A 17,107-nucleotide genomic window follows, 5' to 3' on the forward strand; every position below is an offset into this window, starting at 1 on the left:
CCACACTGAAAAAAAATTTGTGGCAAAATATTTCATATTATAGAAGAAATTTACACACAAAACATGAAGTTGATCAGAGAACCTTGCTCCCATAACCTCTTGCATGGTTTTCTCGTAGACATGCTCTTAGTGAAAGGATTTTTTTTAAAACACGATTAAAAAATAAGATGTAATTAATAGATTATAGTAACTATTAATCTAGTTCTATGCAGCTTTAGCTGGAAAATCTCTGAGGATAAGTTATGCTTTTTGGCATAAATTACTGATGAAAAGATCTTTTCAGAGACCTTTTTTACAAACGTAAATCAAAACGATTTTTTGTCTAAGTAAAAGTAAAATATTTGCGAATTTTGACCTAAAATTTACAGATTGGAAAGATTTCATACCTTAAATTTGTAGGATATATTTCTGGTGTGTATAGAAAAATTGTCATGAATGAACCAGATATTCCGAATTTTCCAGCAAAGCTCAGGGCCGAGGCAAACCCCTTCAACGCTGGTGTACCTAATGTTTAAAAGATCGAGGAAAAAACAGGAATGATGGGAGAGATTAAAAAGATTTATTTTCTTGATTATCACATGGTGTTTATGATTTCTGTTTATACATTCAAGAAAATAACATTCATATTAATATAAATAGTGCTAATTTTAAGCATAAATGTGGGCCATCTTTCTGCATTTTTCACAATATATTTGCTATATTTATCAAATATGACAATAGAATTCATGACGATTAATTTAATAAATAATTTAGGATCAGTATAAAACCAGATACACAGTCCTTAGCATAGAATAACTCTGCAGTTAGGCTTCATGTAAAGAAGGAAACCAAAATTAACATACTTTGAATACTTCGAAATAGAGAAAATGATCATTTTTATAAAAAAAAAACCTTTCACCACAAAATACAGTTCCTAACACAATTCTATTGGTATGGGATTAATCATGAAGTTTTCACTGAATATTGACATTGTAGAATCCAAATTTGTTAAAAAGAATTTTTTTTGGATATAGGTTAAGATAGAAATCTGCTCAAAAGCTCAGGAGCGAACTTCGTTAAGCAGAAATAAACACAGATTTTTCAAGTTAATTTTTTTCCACCTGGAAAATAAACTGAACTGTGACTAATACGAAAATGGTGCGCAAAATAAGTGATAATTATCTTTAAAAAAATTCTATAAACATAGCAGATCTAGGAGAGGGTAGCAATAACACGGACTCCTGTAGAATACAGAGGTTGTATCAGAGGCCTAAGAGGAGTCAGCATCCTTTGTTGACTGATCTCACCAGCCCTACGTATTGATCAAAAGGAAGGAGTATTCCTTCAATTTTGCCCTGTGTTTTGATCAAAAGAACAGAAAATTCCTTCAATTTAGACCTACTTGTTGATTAAAAGATCGGAACATTCCTTTAATTGAGTCCTACTTATTGATCAGAATATTCCCTTCAGTTTAGCCCTATGTATTGATCAAAAGAACAGATCATTCCTTCAATAAAGCTCTACGTGTTGATTAAAAGACCGGAACATTCCTTCAATTGAGTCCTACTTATTGATCAGAATATTCCTTCGATTACGCCCTGTGTTTTAATTAAAAGACCGGAACATTCCTTCAATTAAGTTTTATTCCCCATTTTAAAAAGTGAGTTATCTCCCCTCGAAATCGGAACGCTTCTACACCAGCATAACTTCCGCGGACTACGCAGTACGATAAACCAACAAAATAGTGATCAACTCACACATTGCATTTAAAAATTTTAAAAGAAGGAACGGTTTGCGATTTTTTTTAGATAATTAGCGATTTTATAAAGGATCTGTTACTAGAAAGCGATACGAATTAGCCAGGTACGTAGCATCGTCTTTAAAATTGGGGGGGGGGGGGGGCAGCCAGAGAAATATTTTTTTTACTTACCTGGAACAGTTGAAAAGCAAAAAAAAAACATGCCCAAAGACGAAAAAAGCTACTTATTTCAGTACCATTTCCTTGGCATAAAATACTGCATTTCCCTTATATAACTTTACCGTAGTATAATCTAGGGGGGGACTTTCAATAGTAAAAGTAATGTTGGGAAAAAAGTGGGGGTGGGGCTAGCCCCCCCCCCTTGCTACATGCCTGATAGCTGGTAAACAACTTCATCAGAATTTGCAATTTTGTGTCACGTTATTGTAATTTTTTCTTAATATCTTATAAATTACGGGATACATTTTATTTACGTCTATAAAAGGATAATTTACAAAATAAATGTGTATGTTTGTAATAAGCATTGTGGTGAAATCGGGAAGATGAATTTCGCTGGATGTCAGTTCATTGTGTTACACACTTGAACTCTTAACTGACCATAAGAATGTTTCAAGTCAACTTTCATGCGAATTTGATTGACAGATGATGCACGAGGGTTTCGTGTTTACAGCATGCACAAAGAATGAATGTTTAAATGGGTTGAACAGTTGAATATGAACCAAAGTTGTGGAAATTAAAAATCATTAGAATTATTTATTGTGAATTCAATATAATTACGGTATACATGTATATATTTTTTCACAGTTGTACATGTATGTCAGTTATACACGGGGGTTCATCTCTCTATTTCTCTGTCTCTGTCTCTCTCTCTCTCTCTCTCTCTCTCTCTCTCTCTCTCTCTCTCTCTCTGATATTGTTTTTTACACACTTTGCAAAAAAGAATAACATATAAAAATAAATACTTACACTGAAAGGATTTTAAAAACATAAATAATACTTTACGAAAAAAATGTTTTCCGTATTAACGAGAAATACGCTCGGAAATTATCATTATATCAATTTCGTGTTTCTGCTGTCAATACTCTAATCTAAAACAAAATAAGTGTATTTTACTCGGGAATATACATAATTGCTTAGATCCTACTCTTAAACGTTGATTAAATGCAGCTCAGATTTTATACGACATACCTAACACTAATTGAGGTCGATGCTATTTTAATTAGTTTTTCTTCGATACATTAGCATATAAGATTAAATTATTCATTTAGAATTCCATTCAAGTTTTAATACTATAAAGTGAATCAATTATTTTAGAAATATAAATTTCTAGAAACACGGTTAATTCAAATGAAATAGGCCTTTAATTGTCACCAAATGTATTCTTGTAAGTAAACTATGTATGTTATGAGTTTATGACATACAAGATCGAGGAAAAACGCAGTTTCTTGATATCGGTCGCGGATGACGAACTACTCTTAGTGATGTATATGCAGCAATTTCAGAGGTAAAACTGTAGATGGACATGTCATCAGTCTCCCAAAAAATTCCTAGAGATGCAGAGAAGAAAATATGGCTGCAGCGGGACTATACAAAAAATTCTATATTTGTTCTGCACATTTTGTAAATAATGACGATCCGTCTGCAGAACATCCACCACCGAAATTGAAATTTTAGCTTTTGTTTTTAAATACGCCTAATCGAATATGTATCAGCATTTTATCAGTAATCTGTTTCGTTTTTTGATTTTTCTTTTTGGTAAGGGGGGGGGGGGGGTGGCTCACACAGCGCCTTATTACCGGTATACTAGTATACAGATTAACACAAATCCAGAAAGAGACTATGAGTGAGCAATTTAAAGAAAAAGAATCAGTGAAGATTTCTTTTTATTCACAAACAACAATAACAGTTTGTCATATGACAGAGACATTAAACAATGAACATGTTTACATCCAGAACGTCCGCAGAAGTGCCTTTCCTTATAACGCATGCGTATTAAACACAGTAAAAGAGTTCCCTTCAGGGGAAATAACTCACCTTTTTAAAATGGGGAATTTGTTGATTAGAAGACCGGAACAGTCCTTCAATTAAGCCCTAATATTTTATCAAAAGGTTGGTACATTCTTTTAAGGTGGTATTTACCTGCAGTGAAGTTAAGGACAGCAGTCATGCTCAGACTAATCCCAGCGATGGCATGAAACATGACACAGGTCTTCTTCCTACCATATCTAAAAAACATTTGTTGCCTTATGTTGTATGCTAGGTTGTATGCCTATGTTAAGGAAGCTCTAAACACTACACACTAAAGAGCTCTCTAATTGTAGGACAGTTACATGCCATTAGTGTGATTTGTCCTTAAAAGTAAGATAGACAAAGGTTTTTATAGTTCATAACACAATTCACTGTGGATGAAAATATTTCAACCATTATATTAGACCAAAAACATGTACTTGAATTCATTATTTTCATTAATTTACCCAAAGTAAGTAAACAGCAGTGTTTTTGTTAACGAATAGTCCATTGTCTTTTGACATTTTTACTGCTTGTTAGAGACACGTACCCTATGTTCCAAATGATGTAAATAGTCTCAACAGCAAACCATGGTATGATATATTTTTCTCCAAGTCTAAAAAAACACTTTTTCTTAATGTTTAGAGCTTCCTTAAAATTTAAATTTGCACTCGTATTAGAACATTGCTTGTAATAAATTTAAATACCTGTTGATCGTAAACAAATACAGAAAAATGCCTGGTAGCTCAACCATTCCATTTAAAAAGAAATTAAGATACATGTTTCCACTCATAGTGCCGGAGATCAGAAATAGTCCATAATACGTGATACTGTTTACAAACCTTAATAGAAAGATACATTCAACTAGCCATAGAAATAATTTTCTTTCAATTCTGTGTAATATCAAGAAACAAAGTTCAGGAGCCCTTCATTACTTCTCTTGTTTATTTTAAATCTGATTTTGACGTCACAAAGGAACTTGAACGAAATGAAAATAAAAATATTATTACCATATTATCCAAACTATTACGGACGTCACCAGAATGTGTTTGTGTCTGAAAATATCCAAAATTGACAACTTCTCCTTTCTCCTTTCCCCTGTCTGTTCACAGTTTGTATCGGGTTCACTGACATCTACAAGCACCTGTAGTTCACTTCTCTGTAATTCAGAGTCGAACTCGTCTATTATAGTGGAAGGATCTATTTTGTTCCACTTGGCTGCTTGTTTAATCCATTGTTTTGCCTCCTCGTACTTACCATTTGCAACAAGCCATCGAAGAGACTTGGAGAATCCTAAGGAAAATTAAGTGAGATTTAGTAGTATCTCAACAATGTTTAAAACATTTCCGTTCTATTTTTTAAATTAAAGTCTTAGAAGTTTATTTAGAGAGAGATCAAGACAAGAAGACACACACACACATCCTCAAAGAGAGAGAGAGAGAGTAAAGGCAATCTTGACCAAGCTGTTCCATTCAAAAGAAGCATGCTACGGTGTGGCAAATGTGCTGGTGATTGATTATACTAAACGACACAACGACCCATAAACTACTGTGTGCCAACTTTGCAAGTTTCGGATTATACGGAGAGTTCCATAATATAATAGAAACATAATGTGTTGTGTAACGTAAATAAAATTATAAACTTCTTTTGAACGGCTGTTGAATACAACGAATGATAAGACAGTGTTATAAAGCTGATCATTCCGGTAGAAACCCAGCCAGTAAAGAGCAAGATGCTTAAAAAATACTGCTACATTTCAACATGCATAAGGCTATAACAACTGCATACCAGCTAGGCTATGGGAACCTAATAGTAATACTGTAAACATATTACATTTGGCTGTGTATTCTTTTTAGCGCCTTTGGCAGAGGAGAGAAGAAACGAGAGAGCTAATTCAAGTACAACGCTAAATGTCTTGCACATATACTCGTGTATATGATAATGAATAAATGCGCTAAATCAAATCTATATACGCTAACCTGTTCAAAAAAAATAATTCCGCCAAATATTGTACACGTCAAATATAATACATTTACAGTATACCAGCAGATACAGGGAAATAGCGGTACATACCAACGTGAAGCCAGGCTGTGGGAGCCTATTATACCGGCAGCCAGCATGGTGTATCTCCAGGATACGTTACGGAGGAGGTAGGCTACTAGAGATATAGACGTGATGGAGAGAGTCCACGCTACACTTCCGATAGAGACAATAAAACCACGTGATTCAGCCGGGAAAATCTCCAAACTCAATGTTGCCAATGACATCCCAGCTCCCTTAAACAGAAAAAGATTTATTTTTTACAGTTTTAAGGTCTCATCTGAAAATCCTGCGAGTTTACTTCTAATGCTATGGGGAGGAACATACCTACTTATTTTTGCCTAATTTGGTCTGCGACGGTTGGCGTTTGAATCAACAACTTCTAGGAAGAGCTCTATCGACTGAATTATCAAGACAGTAACTTCTAGAGACGTACCTGTCCAAAAGCTCCCATCAGTAATCTTAAGATGACGAAGGCACTGAACCAAGGAACAAAAGCTGCCAACACGTAACATAGAGACATGGCGATCAAGTTTGTGTAGGAGATCAGGAGACGACCGTATTTATCTGCCAGGGCGGGGAAAAGTGCCGCTCCTATCATTTGACCAATCACCGTCATGGTGGTGGACATACTCCCAAGACCCTCAGCTCCACAAACAAGATTCCACTGAAAATTGTATCAGTTTGATAATGTGATCCATCATCCACAAAAAAGCTGACTTACGTTTTTATACAATATACATGTACTGTGAAATCACATTTTTTCGAGGGAGGTTAATTTTTGTTGATTTCGAGGTGTAAAGAGACCCATGAATTCATGTCAACCACGAAATGAAACAAGCATAACTACTCAGCAATTCTCAATCCACGAATTTATATCCCCACGAACGAAGATTTTTATTCAAACCACGAAAATTTGACCCCAAGAAAAAATGTGATTTTAAAGTAGTTATTATGTTATTATTATGATGATTTTACAGTAGTTATCAGGTTATTATTTATGCACTGAATTGTGTACGATTTTTTCTGTTTCCCCGATCATGTCAACGAGCACAGGGTGAGTGTGACTCATCGACATAAGATGCTTATCCCTCCATGGCAACTGATCCTACTACTGATGTTCTTAAAGCTCCTCGGTTGTTCATTTCCCGAATTTGTTTATCCTTCGGTATTTAAAAATAGAATTGATTTGAAATAATTCTATGTAAAAAAATTAATATGTCTTCGGGCTCATTTTTTCGTAAATTAATTGTAGATACTTGCTTTTAGATTGAAAAATGTAGCATTTTTAAGAACAACGTCATAAAATATCGCGACGTCACGCTTGACGTCGCGAATATCGATCCTGTATACAGAGCACAAAAAAAAAAATTATACGAATTTTAAGAAAAAGGAAATTCACGTATATCTGATTTCAAATGACCAGTATCATAATAATTCAATGAAATAATTATCAGACATTTTTCTCTTTAAGCATATTACGTCTAATATTAGTGAAAAGTCACGTAAAAGGCGTAAACCAACATACTTTCTTTATGTGTTTATTTCTTACCGGTTTTTTTTCTTTTTGTTTTGTTTACTTCATGCGCGGATACTTGCCGGAATTAGCAAAATAAAAGTCACCTTGTATTTCCCTCTGGAAAAGGCAGACCCGGCCACCATTCCTGTTGAAATCGCAGATCTGTGACCTATCTTTGTTTGAAAAGTCGTAGGTATGAAGATAATTCAGAAGTCAAGGACTACTACCCCCCCGAAATATGTTTTACTCTTTGTATATATATCCTTTTTCTTTAGAAAATTCAACCAGGCTATCAAATCACAATAACTTATGAATCAATTTCCGCCATAGATCCTTCCGAGTGTAAGTATTAAATGCATTCAGTGTATAGATGTATATTGGAATTTTTTAATTCAAGTTTACAAAGAGGCAGTGAATAACTAAAATCAATCCTAACTTGCTTTTATTTTATGCTCATTCGTATAAGGATAGAAAAAAGCGTACAAGGAATTTTTAGAGGAGTAAATGGGACGATAATTTAAACATTAATTTTATTGGGCGCAATCAACAGACAGATTTTATTTTGTTCTTAGACTTTCAATGTATATACATGTATATAACATTAATTCTACTGAATGAACATGGATTGGAAAGCAATGCAGCGAATAGGATATGTACATGTAACTAATTATAACAAAAAAGCATACCGTTACTTACACGGGCAATTGGGGTATCGACCCCCTCCCCCCTTTGTTTTTTTCTTGGGTTTTCCTATTTTGGATTTTTAATACTCATTGCATGTTATTAATTTTAAATATATGTATTTCGTTTTCGACTGATATATAAAAAGAGACGGCTTGCAATTTGTTTTTATTCTCGACGTCTGTCTCACTTAATCTTTACTTGATCACTATCTAAAGCTTAGAGAATCATGGAATATGCAGACATCGATGAATTTGAAACACACTCTTCTTCCTTTTCAGATATCCATTTATATAATTCTTTATGTGCCTCCGATTAGTAAATATTTCGATTAAATCAACATGCACATATAGGGTAGAGTTAAAATTCAGAAATAGGAAGAAGTTAACTCACCCCCGGCGTTAGCAGGTAAAAAATGGAAAGGAGGGAGGGGTTATATTCTACGTGCCTGTGGTAATTTACAATATATCAATGCCGCTCAAAATGTATTTGATTTAGTTTATGTTTTATTAGTATTACCCCGGTAGTGCATTAGTAGTTTTTGATTTATACTGTTTCACTAAACTACCAATTTCAACGAAAGTTATAGCTAGATAATGTACTGAATTTTTCCCTTTCTCATCGTGACGTCATAATCAGATGTGCACAAGAAAGACGCCCAAATCATATAAATTGCGTACCAAGTTTAAATGACGTCAGCAAACCCGCGACCTACGTAAATGTTAAGCACCGGTAAGTTTCGTACCTCAGAAGCAGTGGTCTCTTGACCTATAAATTCGTATCCATCTCTACATGGAATAGTCTCCTGTGTGAGAACACCAGACCTGTTTGTCTCAAAAATGACGTCACAATGACGCGAATTGATTGTGACGTTATACGACGTATCGATGTCGGCGTAGTAATTTATCACGTGTTTATCTGGAATCTTACATTTGAAGTCTGGAATGTAACCTGGAAATAAAAAAAGAGTATTTCATTGTTGCATTGCATATTTTTAAAGTGTTTTATTCTATTGAACTTACTTTCATTTCGTTAAAATTTAACCATGAAGAAAAGCAAAATCAATTAAATGTTTAAAAGTCTCTTAAAAGGTTTAAATGATTAGCAATGAAAATTGGATTGCTCTAAGAATATAAACTAATAATAGACTTAAGTCAAAATTTCACAAATCAATATATTGACTTTTGAAATAATCTTGATAAGAAATGAAAATTTTCATCATATCTTAAAATTGGAATATTAAATAAACTTGAAAATTTTCAAACAAATATGATAAATAAAACCCAAGATATTCAAAATCAAACTTATGATTCAGACTGTTCTCAGTTTATGGTTTTGGAGTCTGATATTAAAATGTATAGAATAAATAAATAGTATTCAAGATCAATAGTCCACGTGCACTAAACAGTACTAAAAAGAAGGAGCAGAGCAAACATGGACCTGCAAAACATCATGATCAGAGCTGAAATCAGGTTCCGTTGAGGAGTGAGCATCCCCTCCGACAAGTGGCAACCACCGTGTGCTCCTTTTCATGATCGGGAAATAACGGAAAATACCTTGACAACTCAATGTGTGTATAATGACATATCATATATTTAAAAAATAACAGTCAGTATTTGACTAAATTGCATTTGCTGACAAGGTTATTGTACTAGCCATAGTATTTATGACGATATTATGACTTTAAACGGGTAAGCTGAAGCTTGATATTCTTGTTCCAGCAAATTATTTGTCAATGCCTTGCGTTTTTTAAATATCTCGTAGAGGATGTCCTTGCGCATTGAATCAATTAAGTGATATAAACTGTATATGCAAGTGATAAAGATATATTGCTGCATAAGTAAGGGAAAATGGCAATTGTTGAAAAGTTCATGTTATCACGTTTATCATAGTTGGTTGTTAGATATTCTCGTTTTACAGTATCTAAATTTTTAGATGAAGGCAACTGCAAGTGTTTTCTTCCTTTCACGTATAAGATTTTGCATTAATTTTGCTTTAATTTGAATAAAAAATAAGGTTTGGTAATAAGGGACACAATTGGTACTCATGGGAATTCCGTTTATACTGTTGGAAAATCTCGTCTCCAAAAACCATACTTTAGCAAATATTGCCAATCAGAAACTCAAGCATCTTTTTAATATCAATTTCATAGTAATTATGTGTACAATTAGAAAGTTTTAACAAATAATTTTGCAAATGACCAATGACAAGGTGATTCAATTTAATTGTCAATAAGCCTGGACTTAGACTTATCGTGGGGAATGGTTGTATATAAAGTTGACAAGTCGTAAGTTTTAATGTTGCTCACTTAGATTTTAAGTAATAATTTGAAATGATAGAGGAAATTGCTTATTTTACATTAGATTCAAATTTCTGTTGAAGTGATACAAAGGAGAATAGCTCATATTTTATCAAAATTTATTATTAGAGAAATACCAATTGCCTAGTAACTTTTCCGGATTAGAAGTATAATATCTGAGAAAATTTCTTTTTGAAATTCTTTTGTTTATACACCTTTTCAATTTTCCATATTCACAAATGTATAATTATAACAAATAGTAAAATTTGATAACCTAATGTTATTTGAATAAGGTCTATCAACTTATCTGTAATATGACAATTATGGTCACGTGACTTAACTTCTTCAAAATAAGGAAATTTTGCGGGTTAAGATTTATAGTGCAAGTATTTATTTTGGTCTGTTTAAGGTTTAATTAAATAATATAAATAAGGGTTCGTATTTTCATCAACAGAGGATGCTTACTCCGTTTTTATGCCTTGTTCACAGATTTGCATTTCTTGTTGATTGTTTTAATCGATTGCCGTTCGTTTCCTTAACTTTTTTGCATTGTGTAAATTCACCTTGAGAATATTTTGGATCAGTATTTTGAAATGTAGTGTGACTTATTTCAAAGTTTCAAAGAATAAAACGGATTCTTTTGACACACACACAGGCCCTGATTTATAGTCATTTTGATAGGGATAACGGAACGAACGTGAGGAACCCAGACCTATCCAGAAAGATCTGATTAAGGAGTCATTATGAAAGAAATGATTACCATGTAACCTGCATTTACGTTTTTGACTGAATTATGCCAAAAGAAATGTTCAATATGATTTGAAAAAAAGGCCAAAGGGCCTTGAATCACTCTTTTGAAAAATTATACAATTTATTCTAAGCCACAAGATGAATCAATTGACAAAGTTTGATGATTCTTAGCTAGTTAGGACTGAAGATATTTCAATATAGGTATAAAACACTATACGCAGGTCACAGTGACCTACTTTATGATAGAAAATTTCTAAGGGACAAGCTGCATTAATTGACAATTAATCTCCGAAATCCCAAGATGCATCAACCGGCAATTTTTATTGATTCTGAGCCAATAAGTACCTGAGATACTTAAATATAGCCATAAAATGTCGAAAGTAGGTCACAGTGACCTACATTTTGGTCGAAATTTTCTGCCGACCCATGATGCATCAACTGACAAAATTTAATGACCATAGGTTTAACAGTATTCAAAATATGCTTTTTTAACAATTTGAAAACAAATGTCTGCAAAGTTCAAAAAGTAGGTCACAGTGACCTAATTATTTTTATTTATTTACAAGATTGTTGATTCTAAACCTCTCAGTGCCTGAAATAATGGGATTAAATATTTAAGAAAACATTAGCCATAAAGAACCACGAACGATAGTATTGTTCTCCCGCCTACCTCTAAGTCAATTCTCAAAAGTTAACAAATTCGAATGATTTTCAGAATTTTTATAGATATTTATATGAATTTTAATAAAATGTTACTTATTTGGGATACCAAAGAGAGATAACTCTATAATTTTGGTAAAACTTGAGTTTTTCACTATAGAAATCAATGGAAAACGGAAAATATTTTTAAAACATCTTTCCCCCCCCCGTGAAACAAAAATTCCTTTTTACAGGTAATATGGACTGTCATTTTACAAATCTATGCCAAAGCTTTTTGTGTTTCACAGGGGGGAACATATGTTTATAGACAAAAAAAGAAAAAATGCTGATTTTCCACCAATTTTAAAGCTCTTTACAACTAAGTAATTGTATTTTATTAATTTATTTATGTTTTATGTATTTGCGTAAAACATAAGAAAAGATATGAGATACATTTTATCATATTTAAGACTATTTCAAAATATGGTGATTCTTGAAAGTTCGATTTCACTAGAAAATATCGTCTACCCCCCTTTTTTCAAGAGCTAAAATTAATGATAATTTACGATCTAGCGCTGGAATTAAAATGGTTAATCAATTACCATAGAACTGTTCTTTGTATCAAACAAAGATTTAATGGCCAAATTGCCATTAAAATTGAATTTAATGGGTGCAAAATGTAGGCGGGAATCAAGAGTTAGAGTTCGTAGTTCTTAAAAAGTAGGTCACGGTGACCTACTTTTGTCCAAAATATGCCTCAAAATTTATTTGAAAACAGAATTTCTCGGAATCAAAGAAGTAGGTCATCTCACCGTGACCCTCTTTTGAGTTAACATGAAGTGATGTCCTAAGATGCATCAACTTACAAGATTTGATGATCCTAGTCTTTATAGTAAGAAAAATATAAACATTTTTAATAAGTGTAAAGGTGGTCAACTTTGAGGTGACTTTGAGACCACACTCTTTGTCCTAGGGTAATTCCCCGAGCAAAGTTTATTTTTCAACATATTCTGATCCTTGTATGTAAGTTTGGTGAAAATCTGCCTGGTGGTTACAGAGAAGATTTTTTAGCAACTAATACTTTTGGTTTTATTTTTCATGATTATCTCCCCTTGTTTTGGGTTCCCAACCCTAGTTTTAGTACGAATGACAGCTGTTTGGCCAAGGATACCCTGTGACAAAGGTGACAATGATTGGCCAAGTGGTTTTTGAGTTATGACCCATATTCTAAAAAGTTTACGCACACCACACAAATGGGCATAGCATAAGCTCTTTGAGCCTTTGGCTCAGAAGAGCTTAAATCTGATATGATCTTTTTTTCAAACCTCCACAACGTGATCACGAAAATTTATTATGACGTCATTCAAAATAATGTACTCACCAACAAATACGTAAATGACTACTGGATACGTCAGAATCGGATCTCAACAGACGACATTATATTATGACGTCACTTTAAATAATGTACTCACCAACAAATACGTAAATGACTACTGGATACGTCAATATTGGTAAACAAAAGAGATTATAAGCAAACTGTAGAACTTGGTATCTCCCGTAATTTCCTAACGACCGTAAAATATTGTCTACATCCATTTTTATAAACTTCTAGACTTAAGATGTGACCGAGATTAATAATATATTCAGCAGCATGTTCGAGGTAGGTATTTTGTTGTGTTTTGTCTGGTGGTTAGTATTAATTGATCACTTTTATTCAGTTTTCACCTAAATTCGAATGACTTCGCGGTTTATAAAGCGTAAACTGCCCCAACCCAGTTCATACCGTATAAAATGGGTAGCTGTTAAATTTATTGCTTATAATTTAATTTTCATTCATTTGATGTAAGGAAAAAAGATGATTGTTCTAACAAAATGACTTCAATTTGTAGTAAAATTTGAATGTAACGTCAGGCGGATTGATACGTTTTTGACGCAAGTCATTGTGACGTAGGCAACCCGTTTTTTACGATATAAAGTAATTTTTATATCCAATCAAATACAGCATTTCAATCAGAATTAAATTGTTCAGTTTTCACCTAAATTCGAACGACTGTGATTAGGGTTAGTCTTGCATAAATAACTGTGATTAGGGTTAGTCTTGCATTAATAACTGTGGTTAGGGTTAGTCTTGCATTAATAACTGTGGTTAGGGTTAGTCTCGCATTAATTAATTGGATTAGGGTTAGTCTCGCATTAATTACTGGGAATAGGGTTAGTCTTGCATTAACAACTGTGATTAGGGTTTGTGTCCCCGGTCGACAATAGAACATAAGCAAAGTGTTATCTGTCAACCGTCGATCTGTCCCCAGTCAACAGTAAATCAATGTGTGGAATGTAGAAATAATTAACTGAGTAATATTACTACAATATACAGCGATGTATGAATATGTTAATATTGTATGAGTTAAAGTACTACTTTATCCTTATATTGGAGTTGAGCCGCTTACGCAAGGGACGTTGAAAATCTGCCTAAAGAAAACCATAATTAGGTCATCAAATGAAATGTCAAATTTAACCAAAAATCCAAGGGCAAGGCAAACAAAAAAAATAATGCACAGTGTTTTAGATTGTCCTTGTGCATCTATACTTTCGCAAAATAGATGCACATTCAGTTAGTTTTCCGATGTACTAAAGTTATTAAGCTAAAACAGACAGTAGTATATGAAAAATAGGGTAGTTTTGTAATCTAAAACGCCGAATGTTAATAGAAATGAAAATATTTATAATCAATAGTCAATTGATAGCCTCCATCAATAATGAATTCGATAACTATAGCCCTCTGTCACTACTGTACATACTGAACACTTGACTGTGTACAAATAAGAAAACGTTTGAGTTTGTTTGGGGTTTTTTTTTAGGGGGGGGGGGGGGGGGCATCCGAGATTCTCTCATGGCTTTCATTCAAACCTTCAACTCCTAAGGGATATAAGCTGTACTTTTTAAGAACCAAGTGGAAAGCATAAATATTCTTGTATTTGTTAAAGGTACGACCATTTTATTTCTAAAGGGGGGGGGGTCTCGAAAATGTTAAAAATATATCCCAGATTGTATCGGAAATAAACAATCTGCCCCAGACCAGTGCTCCCCTCCTATAAATTAGAGGAATTTTTTTGCTTGTCAGACATTTTTCAGTGAAGAGAAAAAAAAAACATTCTGAAAACTTGCAAACCACCCCTTTCTTCAGAATAAAATGGTGGTCCCCTTTCCTGTTTGAATCAATTAGGGGAGTCCCCTTTTTAGTTGCTATGATTGAGAAACAAATTAGCACAATGTACATGCTGGAAATAAGATCTTGATGAACATTGACACCCACCACACAAAATATATGCAAGTTAAGATTTTTAAATCTTAATAGCCTTTTCAACACCTTTACAGTAGGTACATGTATATGAAAAAGTCAGTGTTATTTATCAAGAAAATTTATTTCATAAACAGCTTTTCAAATTCATACATGTAGGTAGACTGTGAAAAGAATACTGAGCAGGTGCAGATTACTTCCATTACTTCATGTTCTTGTGGATGAAATCAATTCTGAAAATATATGCATGAGAAAATCAGGATAAACATGTATACATACCATCATATTATTAAGAGTAAATTGGTGTTTAAACTTAAATTATATTCAGAAAAATGCATGAAAACATGGAACATTGAATGCATAATGAAATGTTTGCAATTCTACTGTTATATTTTACTATTTTGCCAGGAATATTGCATGGTTTATAGCTAATATGGTGCATGCCATTTTCCTTAAATGATGGATTAACTTGCTGCCTGAATGAATCCATTGGTCGAATTATTATGGAATAGCTGCAACACATTATATATGCTTTGAGATTACTAAATTAATAGAAAAAAATGACATTACATTTGACAAAACAAATCATGATATACTATATACTGTAGTGAATTTATGAAATTCATATTTAAGATAAATGGAATTAAAGTTGTGTTACAAAACTTTTCTAGGAAATTAAAACCTCTTACATTCACTAGAACAAGTTATTAGAATATGAAAAAAAAAATTCTTTCATCTTTACCAAAATGAAAAGTAAATATAATCTCACATTCATGCTTAAAAAATGTAAAATGCTTTAGAAGTATACATACCCTGTAGAGAAATGGATGCATTTTGTATTTATTCATTCTTAAAATCTGGAACTCTTAACAACTACAATAATAAAAGTATTTATATATCAAATAATTAAAAAAATCATTATGTATAAATTACAGAATTTAATTGACTTAACATGTAATCAAGCTAAAAAATAAATATTTTATTCCCCATTAATTTAGAAATTCTATAAATTTACAACTATAGATCTAAAGTGGAAGTTTTATGCTTTCAACATAATGATACAGATAATTTTTTAATATTATGTAGCATGTTTGTATGCCAAAAAGACAACAACATTTCATGTTTACTAAATCATCGACAACTCACTGATGACTGAAACAATGAAATTTCAAATTTAATTTAGTTTGAATTTGTATTTCTGTTGATCCCCCTTACTACACATTTTGTCTCAAAGAAAATAAGCGAATTGACAAGTACTCTGTACCATATATTTAGAACAATTACATTTTTTAAATTCTAATAAAAAATTGTGCAACTTCGTATGAGGGGGGGGGGGGGGGGGTTACACACAATCACAATGCACTGCATTGGTTTTTCACTGACTGTGATAATGCATATAAATGAACATGTACACACTCGTGATCGGTTTTTTTCTTTGATGTTAACAAAAGAATAGCTAGATATTGTACATACTTGGGCTGAATATACTGCGTTGATGGATCTAGGGAGCTGATGCTGATCGTCTCAGTCTTTTATTATTTCTCGAAATAATGTCCTCATATTCTCGTAACTGGGATAAACAATGCCTTGTCTCTTATCTTATCCCTATTTTCTTTTTAAAAAATCTCCAGTTATTGCATTTAAATCCACTGCATATCTCAGCTGATTTCGCCACGTTTGTAGATGTAAACAACATTCCGTGTCATCGAGTGCAAGCGCTTGGCTGTTCAAGCCGAATGCAGCCAAATGGCACATAAAAAGATATTTTTTTAAAGACACGCTATTCTATGTAGGAGAATATCACTAATTATTATTTATTTAAACATGAAAATATTGCAAATGTTATAACCCAGCAGGCACACAACATTGAATAAACTTTGATTCAACGTTGTTTTTCTATGTTGATTCAATATTGATTTTATGTTAGATTTTGAAAATTTGTATCAACGTTGAGGTCTTAACATTGAATCAATATTGATAATCAACGTTGAGTATATGTTGAAAAACAGTTGATTCAACATTTATTCAATTATTTATTTTGGAAAGGGGATGTCATATAGTAATAATATATTGACTTAAAATTCCAACCGTTATTGCACGGTTGCTAAGATGCCTTCATAATTGTTGAAGGGATAG

The 17,107-nt window shown here is 32.9% G+C and overlaps 1 protein-coding gene and 1 long non-coding RNA gene across 2 annotated transcripts; both read right to left on the bottom strand.

Moving 5' to 3' along the window:
* Positions 1 to 386: 386 nt before the first annotated feature.
* On the bottom strand, positions 387 to 13,274 carry LOC134272406 (organic cation transporter protein-like; the record flags this gene model as incomplete). Its single annotated transcript, XM_062754640.1, has 8 exons — positions 13,146 to 13,274; positions 8,731 to 8,936; positions 6,222 to 6,452; positions 5,815 to 6,021; positions 4,756 to 5,027; positions 4,453 to 4,587; positions 3,878 to 3,963; positions 387 to 504 (listed from the first exon to the last, which is right to left on the bottom strand). Coding segments are annotated over exons 1-8 (1,379 nt in total), but the record flags the coding sequence as incomplete, so codon positions are not given.
* Positions 13,275 to 15,129: 1,855 nt separating this feature from the next.
* Positions 15,130 to 16,664, bottom strand: LOC134272407 (uncharacterized). Its single transcript, XR_009993186.1, has 3 exons — positions 16,445 to 16,664; positions 15,784 to 15,844; positions 15,130 to 15,483 (listed from the first exon to the last, which is right to left on the bottom strand). It is a non-coding gene; the product is annotated as an uncharacterized LOC134272407 (long non-coding RNA).
* Between the last annotated feature and the right edge of the window lie 443 nt (positions 16,665 to 17,107).

This window comes from Saccostrea cucullata, unplaced genomic scaffold (genome assembly GCF_032062105.1).
Source record: "Saccostrea cucullata isolate Sc308-1 unplaced genomic scaffold, CSIRO_AGI_Scuc_v1 ctg10403, whole genome shotgun sequence".
NCBI lineage: Eukaryota > Metazoa > Mollusca > Bivalvia > Ostreida > Ostreidae > Saccostrea > Saccostrea cuccullata.